The sequence below is a fragment of the Dermacentor variabilis genome, chromosome 1, assembly GCF_050947875.1.
Source record: "Dermacentor variabilis isolate Ectoservices chromosome 1, ASM5094787v1, whole genome shotgun sequence".
In the NCBI taxonomy this organism is placed as follows: Eukaryota; Metazoa; Arthropoda; class Arachnida; order Ixodida; family Ixodidae; genus Dermacentor; species Dermacentor variabilis.
Window position 1 is genome coordinate 198774049 of NC_134568.1, and position 19594 is coordinate 198793642.

The 19594-nt window shown below is 42.7% G+C and overlaps 2 protein-coding genes across 4 annotated transcripts in view; one reads left to right on the forward strand and one right to left on the reverse strand.

Annotated features, from left to right (window-relative positions):
* The window catches only part of LOC142590652 (uncharacterized), a 57405-nt gene extending 48627 nt beyond the window's left edge, over positions 1–8778 (forward strand). Inside the window, exon 8 of the mRNA XM_075703034.1 lies at positions 8144–8778. Coding sequence (XP_075559149.1) covers positions 8144–8275 — 132 coding nt within the window. The 3' untranslated portion in view covers positions 8276–8778. The remainder of the gene's footprint in view (positions 1–8143) is intronic.
* The window catches only part of LOC142590659 (transmembrane protein 170A), a 37045-nt gene continuing 25723 nt past the window's right edge, over positions 8273–19594 (reverse strand). For all 3 annotated transcript variants that reach the window (XM_075703046.1, XM_075703064.1, XM_075703054.1), the window contains exon 4: positions 8273–11762. In XM_075703046.1, the coding sequence (XP_075559161.1) occupies positions 11632–11762 (131 nt within the window). In that variant the 3' untranslated portion in view covers positions 8273–11631. The remainder of the gene's footprint in view (positions 11763–19594) is intronic.

Sequence of the window (19594 nt, forward strand, 5' to 3'; positions counted from 1 at the left end):
GCCAATGAGTAGGTGGAATGCAGAGTTTTCGCGCACTTCTATCCTGGCCAAGGTCGATAACTGTACACTTAAAATAATCTAACAATAAGATCAACTTTATAAAGCACTCATACATTACACATATACTACTAAGTATCACATAATGCGGGTCACTGCCGTCGTTGACTCACTTAAAAAAATTTTAAACATGTTTCACAAGGCGCTTCTGCTCTATCATTGCACGTTCCTATAGACCGTTTTTTCGTAGGCGCCGCCACATTGTGAACGCAGTGGCGCCGCCTATGAGCAGCGCCATAGTGGCTTGGGTGAAAGCGGTCTTTTGCATGGCAGGTACACGCTCGGCGGTAGGTTCTGGCGTTTGTTTTCGTGGTCGTGCGGTCTGTCTAGTATGACGTTCGTCTTCTACGTGGTAAACGGTTCTTTGAGACGTGCTGAAGTGGTTTAAGGCGTCATGGCCGGAATTTCTGCTGGCGTTGAGGTGGACGGAACACGCAGCGCGATGTGTGTGCGCATATTTGAGCCAACAATCAGACTCGGAGATCAACTGTGTATTTCCGAATGTTCCAATCACTAATGTGACCTTATTGCAGTATTATCCTCTATTTCTAAGTTGCGGTTTAGGAGCCATACAACATACGCGACGATCGTAACGGCGTGGGTACCGTTCTGCTACGATATGAGCTGTGCTGTTATACTTTGACAAGCATTCAAACTATTCGCTGCAGGTTACGTTGCGTGACTACTTGGTTGGATGGATGAGGTTTCCACACATGAATAAAATAGTTTTGGCTAGTAACAGCAGCATACCTTACAGTCTGAATTAAGCTTGTCCAGCAAAGCGACCGTTTACGAACTGCACGAGCGTTCCAAGTAGTAGTAGGTGCTGGATTAGATATATTTGTTCTATTAGCGCATTGTCCAAGTACGGCATCAGCGGTTATATATTTATAAACATTGTGCGGCGTTACCCCGTTTTCTTTTGCTATTTATAGAAAGAGGATGATAACCTAATTTTTTTTTTCGCTTGTGTTCGTTCAGTTCTCTACGACGCACTCACACGTATTACGGAAGCTTTGCGCTCAAAAAGAGCCATCGCATTCTTTTTATGAGAACACTCTCATATATTATGGCTGTATACAGGCCAAAAAGGCAATGCCGAAGCACACAGCTTATATATGTATCGTGCTGGCTCACCAACCGCAGTGATGGCTGTGTTGAGCAGCGCCATGGCCCTCATGCAGCAAGGCTAGCGTAGACATATGGTAATTTCAAGCATACTAGACTTGAAATGCGTGAGAACTATGCCAGTGTATCACAAATATTTGATAGCGCCTGGCGCTCAGATGTTTCGTGGTTACCTTAGGTTGGCCGTGCACGAGCATGCGCTCTTATGTTTTATGTTTCACTCCCTACGCCATTCGATCAGAGAGTGAGCTGATTTACCATTTAATGCTGGTAATACAGAGACGCCGGTTTTCTTTGTTTAATTAACATCGATATAAGCAAAATAGAAAACAACGGATACACGCGCCGCGACTCATTATGCGCGTCACATTTTTGCGCCTCCAAGACATATTTCTGCCTACAGTAGCTACCGATGCACCGAAAGGCTTCCCTAACTACCTTATATGAACGAACATGGCGTAAATTTCACAAAGTAAGATCTGAAACATCTCAATATCGTTCCGCAGCACGCGACAGCAATACTTTCAAGCAGCGCCGCGCCGGATCGCCCAAGCCAGAGAGGAGGAAAGGCTCTCCGCACGCCCTATCCTCCTCGCCCGATGAAACGGTCTATACGTGGTGTTTTTTTAGGAACACCAAATTTTAAAAATGTAAAAATTGCCTCTGGCAGATAGCACAATTGCAATTCTTGATCTGAATCACTCGATCAGGCAGCCATTACTTCTACGAGAAATCAATATACTTAATTAAATAGTTAACATAATTACGTTAATTAAGTTTGTAATTCTTACTACTACTTTTTCCAGTTACTTTTTCCAGTTTCGTAACTGGAAAAAGTAACTGGAACGCCAATGCATTTCGTCGGACACTTCGAAAATTCACAGCTCGAAATTGGCGCAGTCCTGGTAATTCATTTCAAGTGAATACGCCCTGCGAGCTCACCAACTATAATCCGTAGGTTGAAATAGTGGCCGTAATGTTAATAATTGAGATGTTAATTCACGTGATTATGCTAGTTATTTAATTAAGCATTTTGATTTCTCGTAGAAGTAATGGCCGCCTAATCGAGTAATTTAGATCAAGGATTACAATTATGCTATCTGCCACCTGCAATTTTTTTAAAATCTGGTGCCGCTAAAAAAATAAGCACCCTGTATACCAAAATGAAACAGACTAAATTTTGTGACTCCCCTCCTGTGCATATTTTAAGCTGAAGCACTAATACATACAGATAAGTGAAGAACAATAAGACAGAGGTCTTAATCACGTGAACAATAAACACGTGACAGTGACCATACAGGTGAACATCGCCTTCTGGTGCTTATTTCACGTGTGTGTGCGTGTGCGCGCGCGCGTCGCTATGAACGCCATAGCTCGTGGAAATTTTACCTTATGGAAACATGGTTTTGAATGTTATCAGCAGGCTTCACATTATGCGAACCGTTTTCTGATTGCACTTTTTGTACGCTGGCCTGTGTACAGTCTGCGTAAATTGTGATTCACACAGAACCACCGGCGAATCGATTGGCAGCAGTTTCTCGTGTGAAAATAGGAAATCACATCCTCACATCTCTGCGCCCTTTCTGCAGAGAATAATTGGTTTCGCGAGCTACGATGCCGAATCATGCAGTGCAGTTTTGGAAACGCCCCGAGAGGCACGGGTACCGAACAGGGGCAGCATAGTCGGACGATCACTTCCGCCGATGCTATCACTTTCGCCTGACGTAGTACACGAAGCGTTGGATGGTTCGAGTGGTTTTGCTCAACCAGCCAATCAGCGCACACTGAAAGTGACATCTCCGAACGTGATCGCCCGAGGCTACGTCACCAGAACTCGCCCTGGGCGGGCACCGACACAATGCTTGGCCGGCGAGGCATAAGGCCATCAATGGCGCAAGCCACTTTTGCGTATATGTCATCGTGCAAATTGCGAAAATACATATGCTAGGTGCGTACCTCATAACCAAATTGTAGTTTTGGCACGTAAGACACCAAAATTCAACATATGCTAGGTGCAAAAGCTTCGTTAATAGAATAAAAAAGTTTTCGTTAAAGTGAAGTTCGTCAAATTGAGGCTCGACTGTATACTGCACAAGCTTATCACATTTAGTGGTATACGCTAGTCGCACGCCGGGCAGTCGCGCGAAGAAGTCGTTTTTCTTGGAAACTACTGCACTGAATTTGAAGACGTTTGTTACATCTAAAGGAAAAGGTAGAAACCTAGTCACTGTAGGAAGCGAACTTTTTATTTATATAGCTGTCAATTTGAAAAAAAAAATATACTGAAAATTGCCAAATTTAGAAAAACGATTCTGTCAAGTTCATATCTCTGTAACTCATCAATGAATTACGATATGACAATTCTGTAAATTGCACATAATAGTATATCTAAAGCGGACAAGTTTGATATAATTTATACCTTAAGTGAATTTGTTACTGTGTTCCGAAGGTTGTGCAAAAAGTCCTGCTCACATACAAGGTGTTTCTTTCAGACAGTGTAGGTGTTATATATATGTAGCGAGCGTAGCGAACGTGGAGCTTTTGCAGACGAGTGCCAAGCAAGGTGGACACACTTTGCCGCTAATAACGTGAGCTTCAGAATACTAATCAACAAAAAGATTCACTTTTTTATTAGTGAGGCCTTGGGGGCAATTGTCTGAACGGTAAATTTGGGGGCAGTGACATTTTCGTGCACCCCATTTTTTTCATCTTGAAAATCGCACCTACGTCGAGATATTCATCATGAAATGCTAAGCTCAATCGAGGTAATATCAAGACCGAGCGCGTCCCGCTGCGAGTCGGAGGGCAACGCCCCGTAAAAAAAGTCTGAGGCGAAGAGTGAATGATAGCACGCCGCGGCAAATCCTGCTTGTACACGTTCGAAAAGCCGACGTTCGATTTCGCCCCACGCGATTGGACTAGATTGGCCGAGGCCGCGATATCGGCGCAGCCTGGACAATCGCGCGAGGCGAAATCGAACATCCGCTTTTCGAACGCGTACGAGATAGCGGCCCTGACCCGACACACAGCGGCACATGCTTGCCAGGCAAAGCGTGCCGTGTCGGCAGGTGCCGCGACCGGCCGGGGCGTCCAGTTTCAAACTTCATCCATGCTTCCTTGCGCTTGTCGCCACGGGGCATTTCAGATAACGGCGTCGCCTTTCCTGCGCTCCTGCAGCGCTCAGTCTCGACATTGCCTGGATTTAGCGTTGAAATTTGATGATAAATATCTCGACTTAGGCGCGCCTTTCAAGAAAAAAAAAAAACGAGTGGATTGAAGTATGGCTGCCTTAAAATTCGCCGTTTAACAACTGTCCGCACGGCACCAAGAAAACTTAATAAATTTTTGTTAATTAGTCTTCTGAAACTCAGATATCAGCGACAAAGGATGTCCAGCTCGCCTCGAAACTCCTCTGCAAAAACACCACATTCGCTGCGCTTACAGCATTCTTATACAAATTATTATTGTCTAAAAAATTTGGAGAACGCTTAAGCTTCGCCTTTAAGAGTGGAACGCGATAGCATTCTAAAATCCCCGACTACTTCTCACGCTTCCCGGCAATTGCAGCTAATGTACCTGTGATGTTTACGCTGGCGGGGAACGATATACGCACGAAGGCGAGCTTTCTGGTAGAAATGGTAAAAACGCGGCTTCTTTGTGCGGGTCGCGATGCTGCGGAGGCGAGAGCCATCTGGAGGTGTTGCAATGAACCGGGCGCGCCGCTCCGTGGCCTCCGAGATTTGCGCTAGCCGACTCAGACGCCGTGGCCGGTCTATGAATGGCATAAACGCCGGGAAAAGGGTTTTTGTTTGAGTTTCTGCGTAACAGAATTATGTTTTCTCGTATATTCAAATTACAATCCGACGCTATCATGTCTGTAGGTTGCGTTTCATTCGTACTTTACGATTTTTCTGACGTATCTTTGAGAAATTCAATTAGTACGGTCACTTCTTTGCGCTACACGGAGGGTCTTGTTGGTTGTGTATGCATGACTGAGTTTGCATGGTTCGGAATGATTTTTGCCGAAACGACGGCCGACGCTCGACGCGGGGCCCTTAGCGCTATCGCATTAAAAAAACTGCATACAAGTGGTGTACTTAAGAGCAGTGTTTAATACATCGGTTTGTCCGCTTTTGATGCTCTAAATAATGCAATTTACAGAACTGCGATATTTGTTTTTGCTGCACAGCTACGAATTCGTAAACTTGATTCTATTTTTTTCATACTTGCCAATTCAGGCCCTAAATCAGCATTCCGCTTCTTAGTCACTACAATTTATCTTTCTTGCTTAAGTTCAACAAATTTCATTAAGCTTGGTCCATGTGCTATCTCAAAAATTCATTTCTGCGTTTTACGTGTATTTGAATAGGCAGCATCGGAGTGGGGTCCGAGCTAAAGCTACCTTTTAGCAAAAATTCTTGAATTAACTTTTTTATTACAGCCTTGAGGGCAGTTGTCTATCTGGCGGATTTGGAAGCAGTCACATTGTAATGCACCGCATCTTTTTTCCACTCTTGAATATCGCACCTAGTAAGATATCCCCCCCCTCCCCCATAATCAAATTTCAATGCTCAATCCAGGCAATCGGAACTGAGAGTGCCCCGCAGCCACGTCAGACTGAAATGTCGCGTGAAGAAGTGTACGACGAAGTTTGGAGGATGGCATGTCACGGGGATACCATAATGTAGGAAGCAAGCGAGCATCATGAGGCACGTCGCGGCAGATGCTTGCCAGGCAGAACGTCCAGTCTCAGTATCATGGTGCCACTAGCCACAACATTCCATTTCAAATTTCGTCGCACATTTAAAGCGAAGCTTTCTTTGCCTACTTTCTCGGGTTTGGCTTGGCTGCTGGGTCGGCCGCTACCTTGCAGGATATATTTGTGGATATAAATACGAACGTTATATGAAGGTACCCACAAATGCTGACCACGTTTTTCTGGCTCTGTTCTGCGTAACAAAAAAATAACCTCCTAAATAAAACCTGCACATGTAATGTCGACTCACAGGCATCTATCTTTAAGCACACCGGTATGTTAACGGAATGGCGAATTGTACTTCACAGGTTCTTTGATTTACTGTACTTTTTTTATATTTAGCCATTCGGTATGTGCCCCTTGGGGGTGTGCCCATTCTTGGCCAATTCTCCAGAATGGGTATGTCCCACAGGGATACAAGAGGTACAGAATCCCTAAATGTTGCTTGATACACGCGTTCCACTTCACGGTGCATACGCAAACCTGTCAGCACGAAATAGTGCGAAACTCTGTTAGGTGTAAATCATGTAATTAACCACTTAAGGTTCGCTTCACATACATTTCAACGTGCCTTACTTTTTATTTATTTATTATTTTTTTGTAGTCACAGGCGCTTTCCCTTTACGATAGCGAGGCGGACTTTCTTGCGCGCCCAGCGCATTTGGTTTAGATATTGCTGGGATGAAGTACTGAAATTTAATGATGAATTTCACGAATTAGGTGCGATTTTTAATATTAAAAAAAAAAAAAGCTTGAGGTGCATTGAGATCGACCGCCCCCATCCCATAACTCTTCCCGTACCGCGCCCATTAGGCATCGTTAGCGGGTTTGAAACGCCGCTTTCGAGACCTTCCGCGCAGCTCACGGACACACTGCGCTATCGGACGTGAAGGAGGAGAACTATATTTTTGTCTTCTAAGCAGTTCGCTTTTCGCCCCAGAGGGAGATTTTCGAACGCGCTCCGAAGTTTTCGCGACCGTCGAGGAAAAAGCTACAATGGCCGCCTCCGGGAGTGGCACGCGCGCTTCGAAAGATCGGAGATCTCGCGATTACGCTGCGTCTCCGGCTGATTTTATCGATGGATCGAGCAGCAGCAAGTCTCAGAACGCTGCCTTTTCGTCGGACTTTGAGAGTGACGACGACGCAAGCCAGTCCGGAACATCGGCGGCTGCAGTCCAGCACGCGAAGCTGTATAGTGCTTGCACTTAAACTTTTGTAGTGGAATACCTTTTCAATGAAACAGTTTCTTCGGAGATAGCAACACATTTGGTATATCTCATAACTGTTACATCTTTTTCTTAGTAGGTACAAGCGTGTCTTTATAACTTTAATTCTATCCCACAATCTTGATTATGGCAATTTGTCTTTATGACATGCATGTCGTTAATAAAACTTTTATGCGTGAAACGTGCATCCATTCTGCTTTTTGTTTATGTATAATCTAAAATATCGAATGCAGTAGTTCTTTCAGAATAAAAATGCTTGTGCAATCTACAAAAAAAAAAAAACCCTATTTTCCCCATGGTAGGGAAAGAGTTAAAATTCTTAAAAAAGTAAACTTTTGTTAAGTCTTCTGAAACACATTAGCAGCAAAGTATGTCCTGTCTGCCTCGCCTAGGAACTCTTCTGAAAGAACGCCGCACTCGCTATGCTCATGGCATTTTTATAAAATATCTGTTGAGTCAACAGAAAGAGCACACCCTGCATGCAATGTGCAACCAGTGTTAATCTAATAATGTTAATGCATGAAATTTAGTGCTTTTTGCTTTATAAGGAACTGAACATAGTTGTTGCAAGAAACTGCATCATCTTAATATATTTGACAACTTCACAACTCATGCTCATAAAATTTGCAGTGATTTCAACTAATTAGTCAACTATGTCCACTAGAGAAACTACTTGCCATACAGTCAAGGAAACATCCATGCATATGACGATGACCTCATTTTTTACGACTTGTTACCTTTTCTAAATATTGCTTAGGCTGCATCACTGCACCAGATTTTAAATGCACTTTACTGCGAAAGCTTTTAGAGCACAGGAATAGTGAAAAATTGTCAGCCTGAGCGTATATCCTGAAACTGAAAAGTTCTATATCTAGGCTGCTATTGTGCTACAAAAATCTATCCACAGCCAGCCAGGTGTACACCTGCTTAGCATTCAACAGGTTAACACTGCTAATTACAGTCTTTTTGGTCCCAGTTTGACATGCTCAGCAAGGTAAACTCTACTGTGCTGCTTGCTTGGTTGTGCCACAACAACATTCCTTGCAACATCAAGACCAAGAAGAGTGAAATCCTCTCCAAGGTAATTCAGCACGCTGCAAAAGGGTGACAGCAGCAAGATTACTGCAAGAAGCTTTTCTTCTCTCCTTGGGTTCTTTTATTCGACAAAATAAAGCATGCCGCCACAGCAATCTTTACCACTTTCTTGTCCATTCACTGTAGTGTCACAGAACATTTCTTGTGGCACCACTGACTTTTGTAACAGGTATTTACACTATTCACAACAGACATACTCCATACAGCATCTTGAACACGTTAGGTGTTCCTGTTTGGCCTGGTAGAATGGCTCCGCCTATGACGGTTATGTACAATATTTACATGTTGGCCTCGTCCTTCGACAGAGACACACTGTACACTTTAATACAAGTAACCTTGTGACCTCTCCTGTCTCTCAATTCACTGCTTGCAGGGTCTTATGCCAAGACATCAAAACTGTGCTGCTCCTTCACACACAGGCATGTGCCACTATGTGCCAACAACAGCCGTTCCACCACTGGCAAAAGGAACTCAGTACCACTGCCACATAATTTAGCACAGCCTAATGTACATCCATCTTGAAGGCAAAAACAGAAGCAGAAATGCTTATTGCAATGGTGTGGAGCTTTCTAACTTGGAAGGCAGACACTTGGTGAACAGAAGCAGCAATTTGAAAGATGGCAGTTGGTGCTAACTATTGTTGCCTTAATGCACTGCAACATTTTTGAGTATTAAATAATTGGCACCCCTGAAATGCTTTTCCTAAAAGCTACATTTTGCCCCTGGCAACAATGTTCTCAAGAGGAAACAAATGATGTGGACAAACAAAACAACTTCTTTGAATTCTCATACATTGCAAACACATTATAAAATGAATAAAAATGGAGAACCAAGACAGGCCTAGAAATAAGTCTACTAGAAAAAGGCATCAAGGTTATATTTAATTTTCCTTTCAACTTTGGGCTTCTTTTCGAACTTTACCCGTAGACCCTTAAGGTACTATGCAAGCCACCTGCAAGACAGCAGTAGAATGAGTGCAGCACATGGTTTTCAATTGCTGCCAATATAAAAGCTGCACAAGCATAGCTTAAACATGAACAAGCAGTAAACTACGTGGAGGACTTTCCCAAAGCAGGGAATAAAAAGGCATTGCAGTCCCGTAGAAACTTGTAAAGATGTTATGTGATATCATTGACTGCAGTGATCATGACAGAAACAAAACAAAAATGTAGGAAGGAGGATTCTGAAAGAAAATATCAAAAGTGTATCCCATTGTAGTTGCTTGTATATAATAATTTGCAGCACATGACATCAATGTCGCCTACAGTCAGCCAAAAATAAAATGCAATCACTTCAGCTGTCACAGAATATATGATGTCATGCAGCACAATACTAGTTTGTAAGAGTTAAGTCACATTCTATGGTTGCAGCAGTCCGCTAAGCATCCTGTACTGTGCCACTCAATCCCACAGTCAGTCTAGAAGTTGCATAGACAATGGGAGTGGTTGTCCACAGTTTTCATTGCATGTCATTTTTGGCAAGTTGCATCATAATAGCAAGAACAATGCATTTTCATACTGGTATAATTCAGAGTAACAAAAGGCTTTCTAAGTGACAAAAATATTGTAGAAACTTACAGTTCTGCTTGTTTAATAAACTTTTGGAGCAAATGCCAGTATTGCACTAAAATTATTTTGTGGTAGTGCCAACTGCATGGCAAAATTTGCTTTAATTCAAATGTGTAAAACATAACTTAAAGGGAACATGGCCTTTCATAACCAAAAACATGTTTGTGAAAGGGCACATTTGTAGCTTTGAGCTAGCACATAGCACACATTTTATAAAGACAGGAGTCAATATTTTGTTAGCAGTTGAGTGAGGTTGCATTTCAACTTCCACTTATTTGCCTGCACAGTCTTATTCAAAACTTTTGGGAGACACTTCCAGTGAAAAAAAGCATTTCACTACTATTGCAGCCATTTTAGTCACTGCTGCACCAACTCTTTCATGACCTGAACAACACACAGTACCCTCTCTGAGTGAGTTGTTTAGGAGGCGATAGCCACTTTCAAGGCTGCAATCAACTGTAACAGCAAAAAAAGAACAACCCACATGCATTCGAAGCACCGTGCAATGGAACAAATTTGAGGAATTATGGATGCCGAGTTTCTAGAGCAACTGAAGTAACTGCAAACGTATTGCCCTTCTAATAAGAGAAAGAAAAGGTTCGCAATACCAGAACCACCAACATGGGAAAAATTTTGCATGATAAACACATTAGGATGCATGAAAATAAGCACACTTTGTTCTTATGCATCTGCAACAGACCACTGTTTTGCAATACAGACTTTGAACCCTCTTCAGGCAGTTGAAACCATCACAAAATGCTTCAGCAAAAAAATGCTATGACAAGTAATGGAGATCTTGCAGAGAGAAGTGCTATCATTATTTTCAATCAATGACAAATGAAAATATGATAGAAAAAAATAATGGTAAAAGAAAATTCAACGTGACTGTGAAAAACAATAAAGGGAAAATGAGCAGCAATACATCACATAATGGCTCATGCTTTCCATGCTCATGACAAGTGGAGCCATGAAAGCTAATGTTTCCCTACACCTTCCAAGTGGACTCTGCACTTGCACCAAATGGTGCATTCTTTGAGTGTGGCCACAGCCGCCAATATGACCAGTTCCAAGTTTCAGGAACCCTCTGTTCCTACTTGCAGTAGCCTGTGCCAGATGACACAAACCTGACCACACGAAGTAATACTGTCTTCACTAAACATTCACGAAAACTGACTAATAATTCCACTCTCCTGTGCAGGGAATGAATTGTGGGCTAATGCTCCCATCAGTGTGCCAGCCACATGAGTGTGCCATCAGACCACAGCTGACTCCAACCCCTTTTGGGTCCCCACAATGCTGAGCCAAAGTCTTCTAAACCACACAGAAGGCATAGCCTCAAAACTGCATGAAAACCACATGAATGTTTCCCTTCTCGTAGGCACTATGCCAAACGTCTCAACGCTTAAAAAATGTGGCTGGTGCACTAAACAGAACCTGACTGAACTCTCCCTAGCAAAAAGCAGTAAGAAAGAAACAAAATCTCATCAGGAATAAAAAAACACCATGCCAAGGTGACTGCGAATGGCCATACCATTGATCAAGAGTCAGTGGGCTGTGCCAGTTGGAAATGACGAACAGTGACAGAGCCCTTTCTTTGAACAACACAAATTGCAGGAGCACATATGAACAGATAACAAAGCAAGCAGTTGAAGGCTTTGGTCGGGTGAAATGTGGGGCTGCATAGCTGAGCTGAAGATGTGGCAGCATAGGGCACCACAAATGCTGCAGCAGTCTCCTCGTCCGAGGTGCACAACACTGGCATCCTGGCCTGGCATCTCTGGCAAGTCACCCAGCAGCAAGGTCAGAGGGTGGCGAGGACTCGGGTGTAAGACATGACAACCGCAAACACTGTCTGCCCACAGCCCCACACCAGTGCATAGAAGGGCATCATATGAAACCTAGCTGCCCGGTACACACCAGCTATCACTGCACCTGCACAGAGTAGTAACATATGAAGTGAGTACAGGAACAGAGAACAGCCAGAAGAGACACTATGAACCAAGAAAGCTATCCAAACTGCATATATTATACAAGGTAAATAAGGAAACGAAATTAAAGAACCCATTTCAACACTATAGTGCTAAGCAACCCTTGCAGTCAGAATGCTAGCTCAGAAACATCTCTATAACTTTCTTGAATTTTTTTAGTAATGAACTGACATCACATGATTTAAGAATATCACATGCTTTCAGGCAATATTTCTATTTCGAAACGTAGTGCTTTTCAAAAACAGATTTCAGCAGGACAATGCTTACAGTAAAGCAACTCTTGCATTTGAATTCAGCTGGGAAAATCCGTAAATATTTCTTGTTTATTTATTTATTAATACTGCAATATCAAAGAGTGATCATAGCAGGGTACCATATAGCAATTTTTGTGCAAAACATAAGTCACAAGGAAACATGACAAAACACTGAAGACAACATCAATAGGAACACTGTATGGCTAAAAAAATATCAGTAGCAGAAACTACCTAAACAAAAAGAATGAAAGCACTGAAAACAACACATGCTATACAAATCAACGTAACGGTGCTTCAAAAGAGTACTATGACTTTGCAGCTCGGCATCCTCATTAAGAGGAAGCTTTAGCTCGGGTGCTTCTATCTAAATACATATAGAAGTGGAATTCGTTTTTCTCGGCGACCACTGCACCAAATCTGACGAAGTTTGTTGCATTTAAACGAAAAACTTGGGGGGGGAGGGAGGAGTTATAGTGACTGCTGGTTTCAAATTTTTCATTTAGGTTGTCAATTTTTTATTAAAAATTCGCTAAAATCACAAATTTTCAGTAAACAAAACTATCAAGTTTAAGATTCTGTAACTCAACAATCAAAAATGATATCACAATTCTGTGAATTTCATCTAACAGCACATATACAACGGACAAAATTGAAATGTTACACATGAATCTAAAAAATTTAGCATTATGGAAACACGGCTTCTGCAGAACACTTGTACACAACGTAATCAATTCATGTAACATACAAATTGACATACCGAATTTGTCCGCTTTGACTGTTATAATAGATGTCGTTGACAGAACCACGATATGTGTTCTTGACGCAGAGCTGTAAGTTTGTAAACGTCGTGCTCCTATTTTTTTCGAACTTTCAAATTTTTCTAAATAATTTAAACAAAATTCAGGCCCTAAATCGAAATTCCGCTTCCAAAAGACACTACAATTTAACTTTCTCTTTCAAATGCAACAAATTTCATTAAAAGCCATCCAGAGGTTATCTCAGAAAAGCGCTTCTGCCTTTTACATGTATTTGAATAGGCCGTGTCGGAGTGGGGCCTGAGCTAAAGATTCCTCTTAAACGATTTGTCGAGGGATCAAATACATATATAATAATTGCATTGCCATTGCCAAAGATACTGCAAACGAATTCTTGAACGCTACGCACCGTAAAAACAAGTAACATATATCATTCTTCATAAAAGAATATACTCGTATGTGCCAAAAATTGTGTTCAAAATAACCGATATCAATGCTTCCATGTTTTTTGTATATTTAGTAAGTAAAGAAAATATCACACAAACTTTAGAACTAAATCAGTTCGAAACCAGCAAAGCAGTGCATGCCGCTGATATGAAAAATGTAAAGGCCATGAAATGAACAAGCTGAAGACAAATATGTTAATGAAACTTTGTAATTCAAGAACCGTGTTTACATTCATGTACGCATGCAATGGCTAGTGCAAAATATCAATGACGGTGGCATTTGTTCCAATGTATTACGCAGCTGTCACCGGTCATGTATCGTGAGTAATTGCACCGAAATTATAGTTGCAACAGAGAGCACGTATAAAAAGCAGGAGTTCTGCCAAATATACGAGGGCGAGTGAAATGAAAGTGAGCCAATGCGAATATTTGACAAACGGGGTACTTTAATTAAAAGTAGTCTCCATGAGCATTTAGACCTTTGTCCCATTGACTAAGGAGTCGTGTGATTTCGGTCTCATAAAATTCCTTGGGTTGCTGCTTCAAAAAGTCTGCAACTGACTCTTTCACGTCATCGTCCGACACGAATGTGGTTCCCTTGAGCTGTTTTTTTTTTTCGGTTGCCCCAAAATGTGGATGTCCCAAGGTGACAGGTCTGGGCTGTGTAGCGGATGTTGCAGCGTTTCCCACTTGAATGTTGCCAGTTTTGTATTAAACACATCAGCGAGGTGGGGACAGGCATTGTCGTGGAACAAGATGAACCCATTCGTCAATTTTCCACATCGCTTCTTGATTGCAACATGCAGCCGTTCCGGCGTTTCACAGTATGGGAAACAATTGGTAGTCTCTCAGTACTTAGCAAATTCTAACCGTAATGGTCCCCAACGATCGAACAAAAAAAAGTCAACAACACCTTTCCGGCGGAAATGACGGCCTTTGCTTTCTTTGGGCGTGGTGAATTCGAATGTTTCCACTGTAAGCTTTGCCGTCGTGTTTCAGGCTCGTAGTAGTGGCACCATGGTTTGTCCCCGATCACAATTGCAGACAAGAAGTCGTCACCCTCATTGTGATACCGGATCAGAACAGTCAAGGCAGCGCCGAACTTCTCCGGTTCAACATCTTGGGCATCCATTGCGCACACAAAAGCCGATGACAAGATGTTCATGAATTATGGCGTGAATCGAATCATGGCTGATGTTCAGACGCTCTGCCAGTTCATCGATGCTTATCCTCCGTTCTTGTCTCATCCCCTCATCAACTTTTGCAATTTTGCTAAGAGTGATTTCACAATGGCTTTAGTCCAGTTTTGGATCGTCCTTGCAACTTTCACGTCCTCCTTTGAACCGTTTGCTCCAACGCTCCACAGTGGCCAATGAAATGCGATGTTCAACATACACTGCAGCCATACGGCGACTAATTTCCTTTTACAAAATACCTTCAGCAGTCAAAAACTTCACGGCCCCACACTGTTCAGCTTTTGGAGTTTCCAATATGTCACGCAACCATGTTCAACCGAATGTATGAGAGCATTACAGAACTTTTATCCTCGCACCTGTGTGTCACGTTCTTAAATGAGACATCCCTCTCTTCTAGGCACATTCCTCGCAGATAATGAATCGAACCATTATTGCGCGGGGTGGGTAGGCTCACTTTCATTTGACTCGCCCTCGTAGATTAAAAATGCGAAGATAGAGCTTGATAAAGGGCAAAAAAGTATCACTGGAAACAAAGTTCACTGCACGTATACAGAAAATCTCCCAACAAGATATTTAAATATACGTATAAGTCTCCAATAAATGTACGTATCTAAGAAAAAGTCACGGTGTATAATGTGTCAAACGAAGCAAATAAACATGTTGCGCAATCACAGATTCACAGAATCCTAGATACCGCCCCTATTCCATCCACTCCCCTCGATGTATCGCGCGTGACGGAAGATGGCTCTCCGCTTTTCTCCTTTGCGCACACAAGACTCAGTCACCATCGTCGGCTCCCCCATTCAAGCCCCCCCTTCCCGTAAGCTTTCACTCGCACATACAGCATGCGGCGCTCGGTAACGATGTTATCGCACTTGCACTTTATACGAAACATGAGGGGAACGATGACGGCAGGAATGCACTTGGAGTGTCCATATAATTGCTATCGCAATAATATAATAAGAGTATCCAGCAAGTGAAGCGTCCCGTGGCCCATTACTTTCCGCAAAGAAGTAACAAAATCTGACTTTCACCATGCAACAATTCGCTGCACCGCAACAATGTATTTTTTTCCTTTTGTGGGGTGGGGGCACCGAAATTAAAAAAAACCCAAGGAAAATATGTTGGCCACAATTGAATGCCTACTTTGAGCACCTAATGTGGCTACCGAAGGAATATCGAAAAAAACGTGAAGCGCTTGGTCCACAGAGAACCATGCGCATACTGCTCGGTATCCTACACCAGCGAGCCAAGACTTTCCGGAGAGGTTGCCCTCAAGCGAACGCGGTGCAATCCGTTGAGTCCCCACAGTGATGGCAGCGAGCAACCATTGTTTCTTTTTCTCCTCTGCTAGCCAGAAAGCATCCAAAACTCTGCCAGGCCAAAAGCCACTCGGCCAGAGCAAACTGAACACGCACCGAAGTGCGCCGCGCGGTGGTCAGGGCAACACGAGAAAAACGTATGCGCTCTGGCTGGCTCTGGCAACCCGCGGGTAGGTTAGCAAGACCAAAAAAAATTGAAGACGCTCAATGTATCCTCGCGAATAAAAGTCAAAGCAGGAAAAATAAATAAGAATGTAGTTACCTTGGCTGGCTTTAGTGTTTCAACATGGATGCTTTGGCGTAGGTGAAAAAAATTTTGTATTTTTTTATGCGACATGACAGCACAAATGAACCACCACAACGCTTCGTCTCATCGGACTTCGCTGCATGCTTTGTCAACTTGTCTAATAGTGTGTTGATTTGGCTTGTCCCGTCGTATGTTCCAATGCAAGACTTTAGAATTCTAAAGTCAATGCACCTTTGGCGTCAAATGTTTATAACAGCATTAGACCCACAAAGTTCCGCAATTGAAAATCTAAAGCACTACTTTGGAAGTGTCAATGCACATTTCACATCAAAAGTTTATGAGATTTATACCCATAAAGTTTCGGAATTGATATCCATGCGCTCCGCAGATTCCGCGGCCTCCGCGAGATGCTGCGGTGAGCCCCTTTGTCATCAAAACGCCATTGAAACTTTGTGCTCGGATGAGGCTGCTTGCGTTATGTGACTCCCGATTCATGGGCGTTGCCACGAAATCCAGCCCGAGCTTGCAATTTTCGCGGTGAAATGTCTTTTCCAGCATGAAAAAGACATTCTAGACAAAATCCAGAATGATTTCTGGCGCCGGGGGTTGCTTTGGTCAGCGGTGCATTGACAGCACGAAAAAATTTCGGGAAGGGGGGGGGGGCTAAAGCAACATAAGCACCCCCCCCCTCTGGCTACACCCCTGGTAGTAATGGGTGACTTCAATGCATAAGTGGGGAAAAAGCAGGCGGGTGAACAAGCAATTGGCAACTACGGTATCGATTCTAGGAACACTAGAGGAGAGATGTCAGTAGAATTTGCAGAAAAGAATAAGCTCCAAATATCAATACCTTCTTCAGGAAGCACAAGACCAAAAAGTGGGCGCGGAAAGCCGTAATGATGAAACAAGAAACGAAATAGACTTCAAACTTTCTGCCGATCGCAGCATAGTGCAGCATATTGACACGTGTACTTATCTTTATCGGGCGACCACGTTTCGCCGCCTAACAAATGTTATCGCACAGCACGGGACGCGCCTGCATGTATCCGAAGTTTCTGGAAAGTTATCGATGCTTCTATTCGCTGTCTGTTGTCGCCGAACCTTGTGTTATCTGATTTCATCGCCTGACGCAAATGGTGTAGAACTTTGTGGAAGGCACGCGGGTCCGAACGATTAGTCTGGAACATTCGACGACTGCTGTATAAAAGCTGACGTGCTTAACCCGCTGATCAGATTTTCGACGATCGCCGACTGTGTTCGCCGCTATCGTTGTGCTATAAGTGTAGCCTGTTTTTGTGGGCACAGGTTAGCCCAATAAAGGTTAGTTTTGTCTTTCACAGTATTGCTACTGTGTTCTTCAATGTCACCACCACGTGACAATATAGAAGTGCTAGGTAGGGTAAAGTGCAGTGATCATAGGTTACTAAGGTCTGGAATTCACCTCAATATGGAGAGAAAGAGTAAAATTGGTAAAGAAGAAACAGGCCAACTTAGACGCAGTAAGGGCAAAAGCAGACCAATTCATGCTGGTGCTTGCAAACAAATTTGCAGCTTTAGAACAGAGAGATGAAGATTATATAATTATCTATTTATTTTTTTATTTATTTATCTATTTATTTTTATTTATTTATTTATTTATTTATTTATTTATTTATTTATTATACATACTTTCAAGGCCTAGTAGGCCTTGAAAGTATGTAGAGGTAATGAATAAAACCGTAACTAGGCTGGCTTCAGAAGCAGCAAATGAAGTTGGAGGTAAGGCACTAAGGCAACCAATAGGTAAGCTCTGCAAAATAACAAAGGACCTAATAAAGAAACAACAAAGCACGAAAGTATCCAGCTCAAGAGATTAAATAGAATTCGCGGAACTGTCAAAACTGATCAACAAGGCGAAAATAAGTGATATTTGAAATTATACCGTGAGAAAGACTGAAGAGCTTCAGAAGCAGCAAATGAAGTTGGAGGTAAGGCACTAAGGCAACCAATAGGTAAGCTCTCCGAAATGACAAAGGACCTAATAAAGAAACAACGAAGCATGAAAGTGTCCAGCTCAAGAGATTAGATAGAATTCGCAGAACTGTCAAAACTGATCAACAAGACAAAAATAAGTGATATTCGAAATTATAACGTGAGAAACACTGAAGAAGCCGTAAAAAATGGACACAGCCTGAAATCAGTGAGAAGGAAACTTGGCATAGGACAAACCAAGATGTATGCACTAAAATATAAGCAAGGTAATATTAGCAATCTCGAAGGTATAACAAAAGCAGCGGAAGAATTCTATACTGACCTGTACACTATTCAAAGCAGCCATGCTATCGCCATTCAAAGTGGTAATGAGGATACAGAGGCTCCCTCTATAACTAGCGATGAAGTTAGAAAAGCCTTGCAAGTCATTACCCGGGGAAAAGTGGCAGAAGAAGATGTAATAACAGTCGAGTAAATCAAAGATGGAGGAGATATCATGTTTGAAAAATTTGCTGCCCTTTATACGAAATGTCTCACGACTTCGAAGATTACCAGAGAACTGGAGGAATGCCAACATTATACCAATCCACAAAAAGGGAGACATTAAAGAATTTAAAAATTGTAGGCCCATTAGCTTACTTTCACTATTGTACAAACTATTCACCAAGATAATTTCCAATAGGATAAGGGCAACACTTCAGTCAACTAAGAAAGCAGGCTGGCTTCAGGAAGGGATACTCTTCAATGGATCACATCTATGTCATCAATCAGGTAATCAAGAAATCTGCATAGTAAAACCAACCTCTCTCTATATGGCTTTCACAGAATATGAAAAGGCATTTGATTCAGTAGAGACACCAGTAGTCATAGAGGCATCATGTAATCAAGGAGTACAGGAGGTACACATAAATATCTTGGAAAATACAGTTAAACCTTGACATAACGAACTTCAACATAGAGAAATGTTCAATGTAACAAAGTATTCAACTTTTCATAACCTCTTGTTCATAGAACACCATGTATTTAGAACCTCAATATAACTAAGTGTGTTTGTATGCAATTTTAAGATAATGAAATTTCACTGCCGCCGCAAAGGAATGCAGAGGCAATAAATGGAAACTTGCGCAGACACAGATGGTCAGATGATTTAATTACAAGCGGCTGCTTGCAAATGCACTTCTCAAATCGCGCGACAAGAGCGACCGCCGAAGTAGAGCCACATCATGTTCAAGTGCGATAAGATCTTATCGCGCTCCCTGACCCTGTGCTTTAGGTGCGAGTGAAAGTGTGAAAGGGTGAGACAAGAAAGATGGTGGCTTCACGAGTGCCGCCTTCTCGCACTAGCAAAGGGAAAGGGGAGGGAAGCGACGTGATCAAGCGCGCGCGAGGGGGCGTGGTGGGCGGAGTAGGAGGTAAGTTGGCGTGTGTCTCGATATCTGGCACACGTCTCGGCCTTTGCGACACGTCCCTGTAAGCGCGACTGAGTGCATACGCGGTCGCGCACCCTGCTTTAGAGGTGATCCGTTGCAGGTGCAAAGAGTGGGCATGCCGAGACGGCGTGGCATCATGTTAGCCGTCTTGCCAC